Consider the following 21,324-nt stretch of genomic DNA (forward strand, 5'->3'; position numbering starts at 1 on the left):
TTATTTAAAACATGATTGACAGAATACAGAGAATTCTCCTGCACCATTTCCCCTTCTTTTTTTTTTTAAAAAAAAAAACAAAAACAAAAACAAAGGAAAATATCCATAGTCCATATTTTGGGAATGTGGGCGTAGTATTTCAGACTACTTCCTGCTGGTTGGGGGCGCTGATAATCTTATGGGGACCTAAACAAAATTTAGAGTTATGATCAAGTCCTGACTGAAGTATCCTGTGAGTCTTGATCATCTCAGGCAGCAGTCTTGAATCTGTTCTGGATGAAGAACTCAGACATCTGGGCCATCTGTTCCTACCGGAGATTGCTCAGGTGGTCTCCCTTGGTCAAAGATGATTTTTTTAAACTCTGAATAAATCCGCAACCTCTCATTTTCTGTGGAAACAAAAGCAAAATCTCTTCTCCAAAGTAACATACCTTTTGACTTCAATTCTGAAGCCAAGGTATTTTTAAAATATCTATCTTGGATTAATTTTGCAGCATTTATAAGCAAATATCTTTTAGCAGCTGTTGCTTCTTTCTCAGCATTTAAACAATTTAGAGAGAGTATAATAGCATACAGTATCAAGATTTTTTGTGTATTTTTTATCTTTACGTGGCTTTATTTTTAACCTCTATTTCTTTTATTTTTGCTTTTAACTTTTGGCTTATTGAGACAGGTTCTCTGTATATCTTTGTCCTGGAATTCCCTCTGTAAACCAGGCTATCCTTGAACTCCCAGAGATTCGTCTGTCTCTGCCTCCCCAGTGTTGGGATTAAAGGTGTGTACCACCATACCCAACTACTACAGACAATTCTCCCGCACCAGCCTCAAACTCCTAGAAATCTGCCTGCCTCTGTTTCCTGAGTGTTGGGATTAAAGGCATGTACCACAGGAATTCTTAACTGAAATTTTTCCTGGAACTTTTAAAATGTTCCATCTTTGACTTCAAGCTTGTTATCTACATTGAATGGCATCAAATGCTACTTTGACTTTCGTTTTTGAGGAAGCTTATGGGATACTTTCTTATGTTGTAATCTGTCAGTATCTGTTTGTCTTTACATTTTTCCTGTTCTTCCATTCTCTTGAATTATTAGTAGTCATGTGGAATTTCCAGTTTTTTTGTCAGTTAGCTAGGTTTTATCTTCTGTTTCTCTTGATGGTCTGGGAAAGTTCCCTGATGATTTCTTTATCTCTCTATTAGACTTTGACTGTATTTTTAACTTTAGAAGCACCTGGATTGCTTCTATGCTAAGACAGTTTTTAATTGTATCTTATTTTTTTTTTAATAACACTTACTGTGTGTGTTTGTGTTAGAATGGTAACATATGGAGGTCAGAGGACAACTTACAGGAATTGTTTTTCTTCTTTTACCAGGTAGGTTCCAGGATTGAACCCAGGCCCTTAGGCTTGTTGGTAAGCACTTTGAGCCATTTACCAGCTCTAATTGTATCCTTTTGAGAACAGTAATTATAGATTTTTAAAAAATGATTTCTCCTATCCTTTGAATTACCTTTGTTCTTAGTTTGCCATTTTTTTGTTTTGTTCATGTCTGAAATTTGATCATCCTTCACTGTCTATTCATGGTTAAAATTGAAAGAGACTTTGGCAGGTCTCTGAAGGGGACCTTGCTGAGTTGTTAAGTGTTGACTTCACTTTAGGTGGATTGGATGGAGAACTGCTGTTAAAGAACTGCCAGGTGCTAGTGCATGAGTGTCATTCTCTGGGATGTTCATCCTGAGAGAAGGAGGGGGGATAAGTGGAGCAGGAAGAAGTATATTTCTCTTGGTTGGACTTGAACATTTCTTTTACTCTTGGGCTTTGTAAATGGTGACTGTGCTTTCATTTCCCAGCTGCCCATACCCAAATAATCACACAGAAATTATATTAATTACAACACTGTTTGGTCAGTGGTTTAGGCATATTCTTAGCTAGCTCTTACACCTTAAATTAACTCATTTCTATTAATCTATGTATCACCACAAGGCTGTGGTTTACTGGTAATGTTCTGACATCTCCTTCAGTGCCTACATGATGTCTCCTCAACTCCATGTTTCTCTCTTTCTAAAGCCGCAGGGCAATTGGTAATGAAAAGTCCCCAGACTATCTTAATACAAAATATACAGCTTTAATAAACAGAATTAAGGCTTACACCAGTTTACACCAGAATCCAAACGTCTGGACGCAGGAGCCAGACCAAAGAGAGCTAGCGGGAGCGCGCTTGCTACGCTTATAGGCAAGCTTTAGCCTAAGGGCAGCGCGCCCCAAAAACAGAATGTGATTGGCTGAACTCCCCTATCCTCTCTCTCTCTCTCTCTCTCTCTCTCTCTCTCTCTCTCTCTCTCTCCCTCTCTCCCTCTCTCCCTCTCTCCCTCTCTCCCTCTCTCCCTCTCTCCCTCTCTCCCTCTATCTTTGTTTGGACTTCCTGCCTAGCTTTAATCTGCTAAGCCATTGGTCGAAACAGTTTTATTCATCAACCAATAAAAGCAGCACATATACATAAAGACATCCCACATCAGGGCTTCACCTCAACACCTGTCTTTGTATCATCTTCAGAACTCAGACATTTTTGGTCTTAGTGTCAAGCAGTGATCACCTTGTTGAAATATTAGGAGACAATTAAGAATTTTAAAGCAGTGACATACTTGTAGTTAGTGTAGTTGAGAACTGATTTTCTATTTTAAATACTTTTTTACTTTGGTGAGAGTTTGAACTAGATGGAGTTGGTACCATATAGATGTCATGATAACCTAACCATTTCATACATGTGCTGTCATGATGGGTTTTTCTACATAGCTGTGTCTCAAGTTGAAATGTGATGGTAGAATTGTAGCGCAGTGTTGTGCAGTACACACACAACACTGTTCTGCAGGAACAGAGATTTCTATCTTGCCGGTAGCCAATGCATTGAGTGTTGATTTCTTAAGCTATCTTCTGTTGGGGGCATTTCTACTCTCTTAGTCTATTCCTCTTGCAGAAATGGGTTCTAAGCAATAGAACAGAAATACTATTTACAACCTTTCAGTGTCGGGAAGAGCATTTCATTTGAAGCGAACTTTGTTAGTAGAAAATCACTGACTTGTTGCAGCCTTATCTAGACCAATGTGTCTTTGGGGACAGTTGAGTAACGTCGAACACCTAAGGAATGTGTTAGTGAGGACCTTGATAAAAATCAAATGCCAGTGTAATATGTTTATGTGAATATAACTCCAGAACCTAACATATCCATGGTAGACATTTTAAGCTCTCGATAGTTTCTCCAAATCCCCAGACTTAGAAGTCCCCAAATACCCAAAACCTTTTCATAGAATTTGTCTGGGTAGAAAGAAATGTAGCTTCACTAGATACAGATAGCTGCTCTCTTCTACTGACAAATCAAAATATTACCAAGTAGGTGGCTCAGAGTTAGATTTTTCTCTCATCATAAACAGCCTATTTACAATGGATAATTTTTGTTTTTAAACTGGCCAGTTCTCCTAGTAACAACTAAGTGTTACGGTTATTTCCTTTTTGTTTTGAGATGATCCTTCTGCCTGTTCCTGGAATACTGAAGTTGTAGGAATTCACCTCCACATTCAGTTAATGCTTTCTGTGATGCTGAGGATCAAACCTAGGACTCTGTGCCTGCCTGGCAAGTGCTCTACCAGCTAACTAAGCTACACCCTAGCAAAATTATTTCCCTTTACAACTAGGGTTTTGCTTCTTAAATACTCCCATTCGTTTATTAGAATACATTATCTTGTTTTTGTTCTGCCATCTGTTCCCCTTATTCCCAAGGACTTCTTTCCCACTCTGAAAGTGTAATTTTTGGCCTTCAGCTCCTCTGTCTAGTACTTTAAAGAGTTCAGTCAACCCCTTTTGATGGAGGGAGCAGAATGCTGTGCCTGATATTATGTTTTGAGTAATGCCAATTAACTGGCTTGTTACTGAGATGAGCAAACTGTGCTAACAAGTGGGGTTTTTGTTTGTTTGTTTGTTTGTTTTAAGAAACATCCACTTTCTCCCTGATCTATCACTTTCTCCCTGGTCCATTTCACCAGATGTAAACAGATTTTTCTTTGGGCTGCCAGCTCACAAACAAACAAAGAAACAAATCAAAAACAAACAAACAAAAACCCAGAGACTGACTTACTATTAATTATGAAAGCTCAGCCTTAGCTTAGGCTTGTTTCTAACTAGTTCTTTTTAACTTAAATTAACCTGTATCTTTAAATCTATGGTCTTTTATGAGGCTCGGTTACCTTTATTCTATATTGCCCATCCTGTGTCCTCTGTGTCTGCCTGGCAACTCTGCCTTCTTCGTCCTAGAGTCCTCTGTGTTCCTGGAAATCCTACCTAACCTCTTCCTGCCTAACTATTGTCCATTTAGTTCTTTATTAAACTAATCACAGTGACACATCTTCACACAGTGTGCAATATGCCACAACATTCCCCCTTTTTGTTTTAAATAAAAAGCAAAGGCTTTAATTCTAATAGAGTAAAATTGTATACAATAGGAAATTTTTTCAAGTAAGAATTCCATTCACAATGTCCAGTCCATTTGTTTTTGGCAAATTCAGAGAAAATATTATCTGTTATATCTTGGTGAGTCCAAAGTTTTGTACCTAATTTACTCTTTATCATAACTAAGAAAAGCTGTAACTATCTAATCTTCAATCCCATCAGAGACCTGGGAAGGACGTAATGTTATCTGAGTAAACAGGAAGTGCAGAGCAAGCAACTTCCAAAACTAAGAAATGACAGAGACATCTGGCTGTCTGGATAGTCACCCCAGGGTTCCTCTGTAATGTTGGGGCATCCATCTTTGGCCTATGGGCCTAGATACCTAACATACTTTTCTATGAAGTGGGAATTTTGAAGGACTGTCCTACCCTTTCTAGGCAAAGTTTGGCAGTTGCTTTTTTTGTGTTCTGCTTGTCCAATTTGAACAATATATTATCAACAGTCAAGGTGAGGGCAGTTTCTTTCCCAAATGACTAGCATTGTCACAACAAATGCAAACTCTATATGGAGGTTCTTTGATGCCCATCATCCTTTTTTTGAAGTAAATTAGTACTGCCAGGAGCAGACATGTCTCTCTGTCATGAATAGCCTTAGTGTACCTAGTCATTAGTTATAGTTTGTTATGGAAGGCTGCTTGTTCGTTCCCGGCTGCCCAGACCACGAAATAATCACTCAGAAACTATATTATTTAAATCACTGCTTGGCCAATCACTTAAGCGTATTGCTAGCTAGCTCCTATATCTTTAGTTAACCCATTTCAATTAATCTGTGTGGCTGTGGCTTACCCAGTACCATACAGCCTCTGTCTCCAGCAGGGCTACCTGGCTTCTCTCCCACTCTGCCTTCTTTTCTCCCAGCATTCAGTTTAGTTTTCCCCTCCTAGCTCTACTCTGTCCTATCACAGGCAAAGGCAGTTTCTTTATTCATTAACCAATAAAAGCAACACATAGACAGAAGGGCTTCTCACACCAATAGTTAATTAAAAAAAAAACACAACTATGTTTCAGATGTAATTTAGTTTGCTGAGCTTGGCTTATTTTAAAATTGTCATTACCAAGTCAGAGAATCAATACTATAAGGTGGCTTTCTTGATGGGGAATAGGGATACCATGTGGAACTTTGGTTATTTTACATGAAAGCACTTCTGCCTGCTCTTTCAATATTGTCTTTGATATATTTATACATTGATTGACCACAGTGCAAAAGATGACAGACTCCTTACTAGCAATCCAGAGAAGAAAATAAATGATACTTTCTCTGGCTGCACTATACTGTGTGTGATGTGGGCCAGTGGTTCTCAAACTTGAGCAGTCTTGAGGGTCATTGGGGAAGAGAATATTGAACAGATTCTAGGGTCTCTTCTGACTTCAGAGTTCTGATCAGGCCTAAGGTAGTGTACTGGCTGGTTTTGCGTGTCAACGTGCCATACGCTAAAGTCATCAGGAAGGAAAAAGCCTCAGTTGAGGAAATGCCTCCATGCGAGGCAATTTTTCAATAAGTGATCATTGGGGCAGGGCCCAGCCCACTGTGGGTGGTGCCGTCCCTGGACTGGTGGTCCTAGTTTCTGTAAGAAAGCAGGGTGAGCATGCCAGGAAGCAAGTCAGTAAGGAGCACCCCCCTATGACCTCTGCATCAGCTTCTGCCTCTAGGATCCTGCCCTGTTTGAGTTTCTGTCCTGGCTTCTTTCAGTGGTGAACAACACTGTGGAAGTGTAAGCTGAATAAACCCTTTCCTCCCCCAACTTGTCTTTTGGTCATGGTGTTTCATAGCAGCAATAGAAACCCTAACTAAGTAGGACAAGTGAAGTCTCACAGTTCCTATGATAAACTGCCTTCCCCATGATGCTCCTGTGTAACCAGGCTTTGACTGTTGGAGTGTAATGATCAGTCTCTGCAGTAGCTAGACCAGCCTGGTGAAAGCACAAGAAGTCATTGCAAAAGGATTGGGGAGTAGGACCAATTTTACTTGCAGTAGCCCATGTGAAATGGAATTCTAAACAGCAAATAGTATGCCTTGGATTGTTTCTCCAGTAAACACTGTTAGTCTACTTCACAGACTTTGACTGCCCGTCGGCAGTACAGAGTTGGGCTCTAGCTTTTAATTTCTTCTCAGTAGTATTTGTGTTAAAACACCTTCTGTTCCCTGCTCTCAGGCAGGATTTCTCTTTAGTTCTGGCTGTCCTAGAACTCAGTCTGTAGACTAGGTTGGCCTTGAACTCAAACTCACCTACCTCTGCCTCTGGGGTGCTGGGATGAAAGACATGTGCCACTACTCCTGACTTTTGTCAAGTTTTAAGTTATTTGGTTAATGAAAGTGCCTGCTATGAACAACATATTTCTAGTAGTTTCCTAGTTTTTGACAGCTGTATAGTATCTCCCAAGCCCTAGGTTCCAGCTGTTTGTGTTCTAGACTTAGTTTCATTTGGTTGCAGTAAGGGTCAGTTTAACTACCTTTGCAGTAGGAGTCTGATTGTGAGTTTGATATCTTCCCTGTAAGTATTTTGAGGCTTCATCTTTGTGGCAGTTGTGTGGAGAGTCACACAAGTTTTATTTTAAATTGGAATGTCTCTTTGTGAACTCACACCTTCTAGTTCATTTGCTTTTCATTCTTTTCTCTTCTTCCCTCCCTCCCTCCCTCCCTCCCTCCTTCCCTCTTTCCTTTCTTGACAGAATTTTTCAGCATGCATTCCAGGCTGGCCTTATGCATACTATGCAATTCAGATATCTCCCTTCCTTAGCCTGCCAAGTGCTAAGATTACAGGTGTGCACCACTATGTCAGGCTTTAATATGAGACACTTTTTTTTCTAATCAGAAGTAATAGGTATTGAACCTGTCTTATACATGGTAGGTGAGTTGTCAGCCACTGAGTTAAATTTCCTAAAAGGACATTTATATTATGTCCTTTAGGAGAATTGCCACCCCCTCAGTGTGGAGATTCGAACCCAGGGTCTAATACATGCTAGGCAAAGCTTTATCCTTTATTGTTGTCTCTGATTCATTTGTCATTCAGACTTGTCAGACTTTAATTTCATTTCTGCCTCTGTAACCTATAGCCTCGTTGATTCATTGTATGGTGCACAGTTCTTTTGGTTCTGACACAAGTAGAGTGGTATATTGTTATTTCAATTCCATACAAAGCACCTCATTGCCCTAACACTCTCCCTGTTAGCCCTTTATAGATACGCCTTTTCTTTATTGACAAATCCCTGACAATCAATGATGTTTTTAATCCTTACAGTTTCACCTATATTAATATTATATATAATCTTCCAAATATGGAGACTTTTGATTATGACTTCTTACATTGAGCACTGTCCCCAACCTCTGTAGTTTTGGTAACTGGACTCAGGACTTCTCATATACTAGATGAGCATTATACTGAGCCTTATTCCCAAAATGTACTTAAGGTTATGGTATACTAAAACTGGATGTGTTGGCATACAGCTATAGTCCCGCTCTTGGGAGGTAGAGGCAGGAAGAGCAGGAGTTGAAGGTCATCCATGGCTACATGAGATCCTGTCTCAAAAAGGGAAAAAAATTCTACCATGTTGTCTTAAGAGTCAGTAAGTCATTCTTTAAGTGCCCTTTGGCATGTATTTTATGACACTAAAAGTAAAATGATTTATAGGAAGTTGAATAATAATGATAGCGGTGGTGTATTTTATATATATCCTTAATGGCTAAGGTTAGGCATTAGGAATATAATAGTAAGGTTTTTCCTGACCTGGCCTCTCTGTCTGGAATTGGTCATGTATTCTGGAAGAAGCTACTTAACTTCCTTGCTTCCCAGGTTTTGGCAAAATGAGCAGTAAAATACTTGATTTGGGAGTTGTTACCTCTTATCTTCTTGGGTATCTAGAAATCGTTAGGTAACTCTGTTTAACTTTAGCATCTTGTTGTAAAGCACGTGTTACCCCTGAAGTTAGGAACAGCTTGCTAAGGCCTTGAAAGGATTCGTGATGAGTGTTTGAGTTTGTCCATTGAAATGAGGTGACCCTTCAATGTAAGGTTTCTAGGTCATTTTTTTTCCCCCTTGGACTTGTCAAATTCTAGGTACATCTGAGTGGTACTGTGATACCATAAGTGTCAGTACATTTTGTGGGATCCTCTTTTGGGACTACAGTGTTGTTTAAATCTCCGGCCCTGTAGTTCAGTCATTAGATAGATTCCCCCCCCCCGGGATGTCTATAAAGATTAATTATGAAAGGCTACAGTTCCTGGAACCTTCTTGTAGTTCATTGATGGCTCATTATGTCACATAATTGTGACAATATGTATTTGAGGGTCAGGATTTTTGGAGAATGCTTCACTGATGATAGAAGCTTAGAGCATATTGGGAAAGCAGCCAGTGACTGCTTAACATTCCTGACTAGTTAGTTCGTGTGTGTACGCGCGCGCATGTGTGTGCACGCTTTCACTCTCTCTTCTGCTCATTCTCTTCCCCATCTCATCTCTCTCTTTCTCTTGTCTTTCCCCTCAGCTCCCCTATCTTTTTTTTTTTTTTTTTTTTTTTTTGAGACAGTGTCACTGAACTGTCTCAGAGCTCACTATGTAGATCAGGCTGTCCTAGAACTCAAGAGATAACCTGCCTGCCTCTGCTTCCATCTTCCAACGTTCTTTTCTTTTTAAAAACTGAAATAGGTTGGGTAAGTAATGGGAGGACAGATTTTGAATGTGTATACACTTGCTATGATTTGTATTTCTGTGTGGCACATAGTAATGATTATTTTACTTCTATTTGTAGTAATGAATGTCATAACAATCGAAGATTATAAGAGCACATACTGGCCAAAATTAGATGGTGCCATAGACCAGCTTTTAACCCAGAGTCCTGGTGACTATATACCTATATCCTATGAACAGATTTACAGGTAAGTTACTATTTAATTTGTGTGTGTTTGAATGGAATTTGATTGCTGACAACATGAATGTGATATATAAAGTATATAAGATAACGTTGGATGTAAATATTCTCCACACTGGTGAATTGGATGTTTGGTTCAGAAGTGGTTTTCATATCAAGATATATCTAGTAGACTACACTATTAACTTCCACCTCTGCTTGCTTGCTTGTCTTTATCATATACAATGAAAAACCTCCAAGGCCAGTGAGAGAAGCTAGTGGAGTGTTTGCTATAAAAATACATGTTTTTAAGGAGATCCTAGTTAACCCTGTTGATGCTGACTGATGTCAGTTCTAACTGTTTCAATAGAGATCCTAGTTAGCCCTCCTGATGCTAACTGATGTCAGCTCTAACTGTACCTAGCTCTTAGTCAATGGAAGCAGTAGATTAGGAACTGGGATGGGAAATGAGATCAGCACAGTGACGGGAAGAAGTGACAGCTATGTACACCCCACGACTGGTGTACAGGAGGACGGATTGCAAACACCTTTGTAAGTCAGAAACCGTCTCTCTTCTTGTTATCATTCTCTTTCTCATTTTGTCAAGTATTTTAAAAAAGAGAAAAGCTGACTTATAAGGAGTTACCACATTCAGACCATAGATCCTCATTTTGGATTATCTTATGCCTATTTCACGTGTACTATCCAGGTCATTTGAAGTTAATTGGCAGTGTCCTTTCCTTCAGAACATTGAATGGGGAGGGTAGATTTTTTCTTTCAGTTTTTGGTTGATCACCTGTTGTAGGTTGATGAGTTTTATTTTGAAAGTGTACTTTAACATGGGATTGCAGGGAATGCTTCTTCATTGACTTGGTTTCTGTGCCTGTTCCTTCTTGCAGCTGTGTATATAAGTGTGTGTGCCAGCAGCACTCGGAACAGATGTACAGTGATCTGATTAAAAAGATAACCAGTCACTTAGAACGAGTCTCCAAGGAGCTGCAGGTAAGGAGCTGAGTGCATCAGATTTGCTGCTTTGAGTGTGTCTGGTGGAACTAGGCTGTCTCATGAACAGTTGGAATCTTGTTAATTTGATTTACCATACAAGTTTATACTTTTCTAGTTGGATAACTGGCTAAATGGTCTAATCTTTAGAAAAAAATATTTGAAAATTTGACATAAATTATGGAACTTTTTATTTGGAATATATTTCAGTTCATAACTGATACCACACTGTCAGCATTTCTTTTATTTAAAATCATGGGTTTTTTTTTCCTCTGTTAACTTTACTATCTGGTGAAATTTTAAAAAAAAAGATCCAATATATTTTAACTTCTTTTTTGAATTTGTATTACCTTTCAAGAGTGAGTGGTTTGCCTCCTAGTTTCTAACCCTTGATGTATAAACAACTAAAACTGTTGACAAACCCTTGCAGATGATGCTATTATCTGGGTAACAGCAGAAAGCCCCGAGTGGGGTGCCTGGACTCAGTCAGTAGCTTTGGGCTAGAGCCAGGTCACACTTGGATTCTGGTATATAAGTAACAGGGCCTACAAAACTCACTCACAGTAGGTGACCAGGGTTCACTCCAAGGTGAGGAACAGCTCCAACAGTAGGCTTTGTGTCTGATATTGTTTCTCACTTACCTTGTTGGTTCTTTTTCCACATTTTATCTTGTGTGTGTTTGGGGGCAGCGTGCATATGTGCCATGGGGTGTCCTGCTACATTTGGTTTTCTCCTTCCACTGTGTGGGTCAGGATGTGTGGTGTCAGGCATCTTCTCATCTTTCCATGCTGAGCCACCTGTTTGGCCCAGAGTTTGTTTTGTTGTTGTTTTCCTTTTTTCCCCTCAATTGCTGCATTCTGTAAAATATACACCTTTGCCTATTGTTTTCTTCATCTTTTTGTAACTGAATATATCATAATCATTAACAGATATTTACTGCCTATATATCATATGTCAGTTGTAGATGTTTATTGTGCCTTAAATACTTTGCTTTTAATTCTGTACTCTTCCTTTCTCCCCAAATTCTCCCTAAAGGCATCTTGCAGCTTGCTCTCTGTCTGTCTGTCTTGTGACTGTCATTCCTCTGATTTCTGCCACTGTCCTTTGACAAAGGTTTTGCTGATTATTCTCCCTTACTTTTTGTACCTAAGTTTACCCAGCTTTTGACTGATACTGATATTCCCAAATTTTAGTCATATTTGTGTCAGAGTTTGTGTTTCCTCACCCAGCTAATGCAGCATTTTACAAAACTTAATATTTAACTTCCTGTTAGGAAGGACTTATTAAAGATTAAAACAAGATAAAGGTGCTGTGCTCTTTCTAGTATTTAAAAAGTCTGTCAGTAAATGTAAAGTAAATGTATCATGTAAAACCAGAGAGTTTATTTTTAGAATCAATACACATCTTACTGAGTTTAAAAAGCATTATTTTCTTTAAAAATTTTTTTCTTGATGTTTTGTGGATCATACTCTCTGGTCTTGTGCATGCTAAGCAAGTGCTTCCCCAGTGAACTGAACTAGCTCTTGACAATCTCACCTGGGCTTCCTCTAACAAACACCTGCTGAATTAGGATTGTATTAGACCACTAGTGATCCTTCTGCCTTGACTTTGTGGTGCTGGGATTATAGGCACACACACGCACAGACACACACACACCCCAACCCGCCATTCTTAGTGACTTCTTTTGGAAGTTTTAAATATCTAGGTAAAGTAGGTAACAATACGGGGACCTCAGATGTAACTTGAGGGCCGGCTTGTTGGGGTTTCTGTCCTGCCTGGTATCCCACTGCCGGCAAGCCCCAAAGAAAATCACACAGAGATCTCCATAAGTTATAAAACTGATTGGCCCATTAGCTCAGGCTACTTATTAGCTCTGGTAGCTTATATTAACCCATTATTCTTATCTATGTTAGCCACATGGCTCTGTACCTCTCTCAGCGGGGCAGCTTACATCTTGCCACTTCGGTGGTCTGGGAAGAACTGAGAGGAATAGGCTTCCTCCTTCCCAGAATTCTCCTGTTCTCATCACCCTGACTCTACTTCCTGTCTGGTTGACCCACCTATACTTCCTGCCTGGCCAATCAGCGTTTTTTTAAAAAATGATTGACAGAATACAGACAATTCTCCCGCACCCTGGTTCCAGCTTTGTCGCTCATCAGTTGTAGGCCCTTTCATTAAATGTGTTCACATCATCTTGTCAACTTTTACAACATTAAGGTGAAATATCCTTATTGAAATATCTGTGATACCTAAGATTACACTAAGTTTTAGGATACTTTTTTTTCCTTCTGCTTCCTGCCTTGCAAAGCCTTCTTTTCTCGGTATTACATTTATTTCTGTTAACCAATGCATAGCTTTCCTGGAATTCTTGTCCAGCCCTCAAAACAGTACAGAACAGAACAAAGTGGACAGTTGCCTTTTGTTTGTGGATTCCTGGCCTCTTAGCAGTAACAAGCCTGTTAGGGCTGCAGCTGTGTTTCTGTCTTTGTATTCAAGTTCGACTACTTCTCTGGCTCTTCTGGGAGGCAAGGACTCTGTCCTGCTTCTCTTTTTAGCCTTAATGTCTGGCACAACCATAACTCAGACTCTTGAGTGAATGAATGCTCATCGGCTGATTTTGACCTGTACCAATGGGAGAAGTATCACGATTAGTCTTTGATAACTGATCCTCATGTTCTCTAGGTGTTTAGGTAGTTTTGATAATAACCAGAAGAATATGGCAAGTCTTACAGGGCAGGCCATTGTGTTTCTGTGGAGCATGTTATTTTCTAACCTGGTTTTTAAGTTTTTGAGCCAGAGCAGTATTGTGGTCTGAGTTGCATTTGGCAGATAAGCAAAGATTGAACATTGCAGTTGACAGATCAATGGATTGAAGCCACAGGGCATCAGCCTCTGTCAAGGGCATCTTAAAATAGGTACTGGTTTGACTTATTTATCCATATTTGAAGGTACTTTTGGGGGCTTGGAGAGATAGTTCAGTAGTTGAGAGCACTGTCTGTTCTTCCAGGAGACCAGGGCTCAGTTCCCAGCACCCACATGGCAGCTCACACCTATCTGTAACTCCAGTTCGAGGGCTTCTGACACCCTCACAGAGTCATACATTCAGGCAAAACACCAGGGAACATAAAAATAAAGGGAACATAAAAATAAAAGGTTGGAAATATTAAAAAATGCTGTGTGAAATAGCATTCCATATTTATTTTTTGGTGTTGACCTAAAAAGTAGAGAATATTGTTTTCAGATTTTAATATTATTAGTCTGTAAAACCTAAATATTTTTTATGGTAGCACAATCTAACGTAGTGTTGTAAAACACAGACCTCACACTCCCACATACACTTTTCAGTTTGCAATAGTGTCTTTTCCACCCCTTCAATGACTTGAAAAGTCGCTCGTTGTTGAATTGGTAAAACAAATAACTGAACCCATTCAGTCTTCTTCTCATTTGTTGATTCACTTGATGCTTGTCTATAGTTTCTATTTGAGATTGTGACAGTTTATCCTGCCCATTTTTTATTTCCCTCTTCCTTTAACTTCCATCTCTTTTAAATATAAAGAAATTCAGGGGTTCCCTCCTTTTTTTCTATGTCGCCAGAGTATTTGAATTTTTAGTTTTTTATTCTCAAATGAATGGAACTAGTTATATACAGAAAATTGTTTTACCAACTTAGCAAATAATCTGCTTAGTGTTTTTGTTGTTTGTTGCCGAGACAGGGTCTTAGTATGTAGCACTGGCTGATCTGGAACTTGCTATGGGGACAAGGCTAGCCTCAGAGAACTCTACCTACTTCTGACTCCCCAGTGCTGGAATTAAAGGTGTGCAGAGATGTGTATTACCACTGCTGGCCTGCTTAGTTTTGCAAAGTTCTGTTTAACTTTATAAAATTCACCAAACTTGTGCTGAGGACCTGGACTAGGACTTCCAACATGCCTGCTGAGTTCGAATTACTTCTGATAGATACATCACATTCATGGCCAAGTTGGAATGCCTCTACCTAACTCACTCTCTTAGGCTTGAGATCTCACTCTTATTTGGCTCCTCTTTTCTCTCTTCTTTTGCTTTCAGGTTCAGTCAGTTAGTAGGCTGTCATACTAGTTTCTGCTGACACCTGCTCCAATGCAGTATTCTCTTGTTTGCCTTTACAGGCTCTTTATCTAGTAGAATGTCTTAAGAGTCCCTAATTCATGACAATATATTCTTTGGGGTGTGTGTGTGTTTGTGTGTGTGTGTTTGAGATGACACCTTACTGTGTAATCTTTACTGGCTTCAAACTTAAAGAATCTACCTGTCTCTGGTTGCCAACTTGTGGGATCAAAGCTGTGTGCCACCATGCTTGCCTAGCTTGTGGTCATAAGCGTGTAAGATGGATTGGAGTAGGAAGGATGGGATATGAGGAAGTGCTGACTGTGATGGCCTAACAGCTCATTTGTAATTCCAGAATCTACAAAATAAAAACCTCTGGAAGAGGGTATCTTTTCATAAATTTGGCATCCAAACTCATATATTAAAACTTGATCTAGGGGCTAAAGAGACAGCTCAGTGGTTAAGAGCATTTGTTGATCTTGCAGAAGACCCAGGTTCGATTTTTTTTCAGCACCCACATGGTGGCTTCCAATCACCTATAACTCCAGTTCAGGGATTCAAATACCTCTGACAGCTCTGAGCAGCAAGCTTACATGAGACACATAGGCATATGTGCAGGCAAAACACTCATACACATAAAAACAAAAAGACAAAACTTGATCTAAACTTGTGTGAACAATTTACTGGGACCTTTCTTAAACTTTCTCCCAGAAATGTGTTCTCAGGCCCTACTGGGTCTTTTAATAACACATAATTACATATTACAATGCCTTCTAAATTTGCAGAACTATGAGTAAACTAAACATAGTAAACCAAAGTAAACCAAGGTAAACACTTGGTCCTAGGAGTCTTCATGACAAAACCAGGGACCAGTTGGTAATGAAAAGGAGAAAGACCAGTCATAGTGGTGCATGCCTTTAATCCTAGCACTCAGGAAACGGACAGAAACTATGTGACCAGGCTATGTGTAGGCTAACTAGAACTACATAGTGAGAATAACTTTGGTGCTCAGAAATGGGGTAGCTACAGAACCCAGAGATCATTTCTGCTTAAAGCAAATTTTACATGTTCATTACAGGTGGGGAAATAGACAATGTTTTAGAATGTTTGATTTTACCAATATTAGTGTCTGTATGTTAGGCCTTGCTGTGCAGTGCCTAGAAGCTAGGGTTATAGAAAAAAAATACAATATGACTTTATTCTTGATCATTTTTAAAGGGAAAGGTGTAATGATTATGTTACTAGTCTGAAATGTGAAGAGTGACAGGTTAGGACCTGCTAACTATCAAACCCCAGGAGTATCTTTGTTTCTACCTTTCTGGTGCTGGGATTATAAGAATGGACCATCCATCATGCTCCGCTTGCTGCTGCCGCTTTTTCTTTTTTCCATTTCTTTCCTTCCTTCCTTCCTTCCTTCCTTCCTTTTTTTGAGACAGGGTTTCACTGTGTAGCTGTGTGTAAACCAGGCTGGCCTCCCAGAGATTGCCCTGTCTCTGCCTCCCAGGTGTGTAGTAGGAAGTTGCTTGTTTGTGCCCGGCTAGTTCAGTCGGTAGAGCATGATGAAACTCTTAATCTCATGGTCATGGGTTTGGGCCCCACATTGGGTACCAATCTGTAGTAAGAGGTCACTTGTTCATTTCTTGGCTGCCCAGACTCTCAAAATAATCACGCAGAAACTATATTAATTAAATCACTGCTTGGCCAATCACTTAAACATATTGCTAGCTAGCACTTACATTGTAATTTAATCCATTTATATTAATCTGTGTATTGCCACGTGGCTATAGCTTCTTATGGGCAAGGTTTCATCCAGTGTCTCTCTGGCCGGGCTCCATGGCTTCTCCTTGACTCTGCCTTTTTTCTCCCAGTATTCAGTTTAGTTTTCCCCACCTACCTCTATTCTGCCATGCACAGGCCGAGGCAGATTCTTTATTCATTAACCAATAAAAGCAATACATATACAGAAGAACTTCCCACACCTCAAGTGCTGGAATGAAAGGTATGTACCACTGCACCTAGCCCCATGTCTTGCTTTTTACTTGTGTGTAGGGATCAAACTCAGTTCTCATGCTTGTGCAGTAAGTACTTTACTATCTGAGCTGTCTCTCCAGACCTTATAATTCATTTTTTTAAATTGAGACAACACCACATTTTCTAATATCTACTTGTTAAGACATACAGTTTTTGTACAGTCAAAGTTGTGGAGCCATTGCCAGTAATTTCAGAACATGTTAGTATGCACTGAAAGGAATCTCTTGTGGAATATTTAACTGTGTAAAGATGTGTTATATTTGATTATGCAGCGGAATATTTTTATAACTGTGCAAAGGTGTGTTAAATTTGTTTCTGCTGCCTTTGTTAATGATGTGACGATGTGTTACATTTGTTTACGTTGCATTTGTTTAATTATGTAAAGGTGTGTTGCTGTTTTACCTTGCCTGTGAAAGGCACCTGATTGGTCTAATAAGAAGCTGAATGGGCCAGTTGCTAGGCAGAAGAGGGATAGGGTAAGCAGGGCTGGTAGGCAGAGAAAGTAAGAGGAGAAATCTGGGCAGGACAGAGAAGAGAACAAGGGAGAAAGAAAGGGACTTGATCTGGGAACTGGTTAGTGACTTAAAAGAAAAAGCCTTCTACAGGAACCTGTTAACTCTTTAGCAGATACTCTGTTCTTCTCCTCTTTTGCTCTTGGCCGCCATGGAACCTGTCCTATAGATTTGCCTGTTTTGGGTACTTCAGACAAATGGAGCACACAGTGTGTGGTCTTCTGGTTCTGGTTTAAAACCTAGTACAATATTTTCAGTGCTTAGTGATACATGATTAGTACCTCATTCCTTTTCATGGCCAAATGATATTCCGTTGTAAAGACAGACGACTATTTGTTTAAGCTTAATTGTAGGTAACTTGGATTTTACCCCCGTGTTTTCATGATACATTAAATATTTCAAATTGTCAGCGTTTAAGATGAATCGTTCTCTTGTATTACAATTTAGGTAATTTAATTACTATAGCATTCTTTATTCTTAAAGCTGTCTTAAATGATGATTCCACATTTGGGGTGTGTGTGTTGCAGAATCCACTGGAACGGCTGTAAAGCAGCTTTTCCTCCAGGCAATTTTGTTGATAAATTTGATGTACTTGGTTGAAATGCAAGTGTGTCTTCACTTTAACACCTGAGCATTGTGATTTCTGATGTAGTTCATAGTCCCTGACCTTTAACAGTTGCTTGTTTTCAATCATTTGGAGCTTTTACTGTTATTACCCACCTAGCTGTTCAGGAGAGACTGTTTCCAGAGAAAGACAATAACATTACAGTGGGGGAACAGCACAGACAATGCTGCATTAAGGTCCTGATCGGGAGCAACCAAAATAGAACAGAGGGAGGAAAATGGTATAAGTTCTCATTCTTAGATCTCTAAACAGCACTTTAAATTTATTTCTTTATATTTTATGTGCATTGGTGTTTTGCATGCATGTATGTCTGTATGAGGATGTCAGATCTTGGGAGTTACAAATAGTTGTGAGCTGCCATGTGGGTGCTAGGAACTGAACTTGGGTCTTTGGGAAGAGCAGTCGGTGCTCTTAAGTGCTGAGCCATCTCTCCAGCCCCACTAAACAGTGCTTTATGGAAGTGTTTGTCAGCTGTTTTAATTAAAAGGAAGTTGACTGGGTATACTTAAGGTTTTTTTTTTTTAAAAAAAAAAACTAGTAATTTTGGTACCTTTTAAGCTAAATATATCTTCGTTTGTAGTTACTATATTTGACAAACCAATAAATAGTGAAATTAGTGGAAAGTAAGCCATAATTAGTCTTAACTTTATCCAGGCTGTACAAACACCAGCTTATATTAGTTTGTTGTATATTGTATAACTTATATTTTTCTTACCCAGCTGTTAAGATCTGGGCAGGTGTTGCATTGCTATTTGCTTTTTCCCCAGTGGGTGGCAGTACAATCTAGCTGGTTGCTTACAGTTGTCTTAGCAAAAATAAAAAGTAAAAATAAATTAAAGATCTTGATTTTTAATTCTGTTGAAGTATATAGTGTATCTTAAAAAACAAAACAAAACAAAAAAACAACCTCTTTACTTCCAGTATACTGTTTTTTCCTTACTAGACTAAAGATTTTAGGTAATAAAATTATTGGGCTGGAGAAATAGTTTGGTGGTTAAGAGTACTTGTAGTTCTTGTGCAGGACTGGAATATGGTGTTGAAGGAGGCCGCTTGGTTGTTCCAACTGCTTGGCCTATTAGTTATAGCTTCTTATTGACTAACTCTTACATATTGATTTAACCCATTTCTTTTAATCTGTATATTGCCTTGTGGCAGTGGCTTATCAGGTAAAGTTACATCTAGCTTCAACAGGGCTACATGCCTTCTCACTGACTTCTTCCTTATTAACCCAGCATTCAGTTTAGTTTTCCAGGCCTAGTAGCAGGTCTGCCTCCTATAGCTCTGTTAATAGGCCCAAAGCAGAGCAGTTCCTTTATTAACCAATGATATTCACAGCATATAGAGGGGAATCACATATCACCTCCCTTTTCTGTTTAAATAAAAAGGAAAGTTTTAACATAGTAAAATTACATATAACAAAACAGGTATTAAGCAAGAATTACAATTACAATATTTATATCTATTTTATCTTTTATCATAACTAAGGAAAACTGTAACTACTATTCTTCAACTCCATCAAAGACCACAACAAGATTTAATATTACCTAAGTAAACAGGAAGTACATTGTATGCAACTTCCAAAACCCAAGAATTGACAGAGACATCTCCCTGCCTGGACAGTCACCCGAAATTCTTCTGTACTGTTGGGGCATCCATCTTCACCCTACAGATCCATGGTATCCAGCAGACATTTCCATGAAGCAGGAAATTTCAGAGACAGTTCCACCTGTATTAGCAGTTTGTCAGTCACTTTCTTCTGTGACCTGCAGAATGTCTAGCAGACTTTTTCTTTTCTTTCATGAAGCAAGAACCCCACAGGACCGTCTTATCTTTAGGCAAGTTCAGCAGTCATTTCTCTGTGGGTCCTGCATGTCCAGTTCATCATGCAGTCCAGGCAAGAGCAGTTTCTTGCCCAAATGGCTAACCAACTTCATAAGGAGCCTCTTTGATGCCCATCTTCCTCTTGAAGTAGATTGGTGCTGTCAGGAGCAGATGTGTCTCATTGTCATGAAAAGTCCTAAGCTCTTAAAACATTTTAAATGCCATATTCTGAAGGTCTCTAAAAGATTTGAAGAATACTTACCTAACTAAAATCTATCTCTATATATCTAAAAAAACCTAACTAACATGACTATAAGCTTGCCTATTATAGATGATTATCTACTAACCTATATTTCTTAATTATACATTACATTTTTAAATGAACTACACAATCACAATACCTTAAGAGCAGAAATATACATATAACGAAATTTACTTTAAAATTGTATCAATAAACCAAGATCCATACCCATGTAAAGCTCTATAATGTATCCCCCTTTAAATGTAAGCAAACATTTATAGGCAATATTTGGGAATTTGGGCATAGTTCTCTAGACTACTTCCTGCTGATTGGGGGCACTTTTAATCAGGTCTTTCATGGTGTATCCTGTATGCTAGGTTGGGCAAAGTAATTTTTGGGAGGTGTTCATGGCAACCTTTCAGGGGGTTTTGGTCCATTAAACCACATTAGTCTGGAATTAATCCACAGGTTCTCATCCTCTGTGGAAACAAAAGAACCACCTCTTTTCCAAAGTAGCATATCCTTAGACCCATATTTTGAAGTCAAGATACCTTTATAATATACATGCTGGTTTAGCTTAGCAGACCACACAATGAAATGTCTCTCTATTCTTAGCTCCTTTACAGTCAAAATATTCAAAGAAAACACAACAATATACATAATCCACTCTCCGTGTATATTCCATATTTAAGTGGCTTATTTATTACATAATCCACTCTCCGTGTATATTCCATATTTAAGTGGCTTATTTATTTTTACTCTATTACTTTTTAATATTTTATTATCTTTACTCCTTTAATCTATGACTGTCTATACTCTGTCTCTTTAAAGACTTTGTTTTGTTTTTTTAAAAAACCATTTATTTCTTTTATAACTCTCTATACTATTTTTTTCTCTCTCCCAAGCCTACGTACATTTATCCAACACTGTGGCTCATTTAGAGGTCTTTTATGTCTGAATTTGTACTATTGTATATCTGAAATTCTTTTTTGACCAGAAGTACTTTTTAAAATGCTAAGCCCTTTTTTATGAACTTAAGAAGGATGCTAAAAAGAAATCCCACACTAGCTCAGAATTGAGTATAATAAAGGGTTATTTATTTAGGGGTAGACTCACTGATCACAATCCTCTGCACAAATGGGAAACAGGAACCAGATCACGCCTCTGGAAGAGAGCCAGGACCCATGCTTTACATCGGCATATATAGTATAGGTGGCCACACCTAAGTGGGCTGATAAACTTAAAGACTACTGGTGGTAGGAATTCCTACAGCACCTCCCCCTTTTGTTTAAGTAAGAAGAGTTTTAAATCTAATGCAAGCTTATATACGATAAGAACAAATATCAGGTATAAAAATAAGAATTACAATCAGCATAAACAATATCAAACAAGAAACATGATAAATGTCTCAATAATTAACCAATCATAAGAAGTTTAAGTATTGCATTATAAATAACTTGACCAAGTCACAAGAGGAAAGTAACTACAACTATCTAGTCTTCAACCCCAATGAAGAAGGGAAATTTTACTTGAGTAAGCACATAGTGCAATAAAGCAACTTCCAAAATGTTCAACAAATGACAGAGACATCTGGATACTTGGGCAATCACCCCAAGACTTATTTCCAGCACTAGTCAAACTAAATTTGGCTAAGGCCTAGAATAACTAA

At 38.8% G+C, this 21,324-nt stretch overlaps 1 protein-coding gene across 2 annotated transcripts in view; it reads left to right on the top strand.

Moving 5' to 3' along the window:
- The window catches only part of Cacul1 (CDK2 associated cullin domain 1), a 59,689-nt gene that overhangs the window by 11,804 nt on the left and 26,561 nt on the right, over positions 1 to 21,324 (top strand). For both annotated transcript variants that reach the window (XM_048423115.3, XM_048423114.3), the window contains exons 2-3: positions 9,242 to 9,368; positions 10,240 to 10,342. In XM_048423115.3, the coding sequence (XP_048279072.2) occupies positions 9,242 to 9,368; positions 10,240 to 10,342 (230 nt within the window). The remainder of the gene's footprint in view (positions 1 to 9,241; positions 9,369 to 10,239; positions 10,343 to 21,324) is intronic.

This window comes from Myodes glareolus, chromosome 7 (assembly GCF_982192425.1).
Source record: "Myodes glareolus chromosome 7, mMyoGla1.1, whole genome shotgun sequence".
NCBI classification, from domain to species: domain Eukaryota; kingdom Metazoa; phylum Chordata; class Mammalia; order Rodentia; family Cricetidae; genus Myodes; species Myodes glareolus.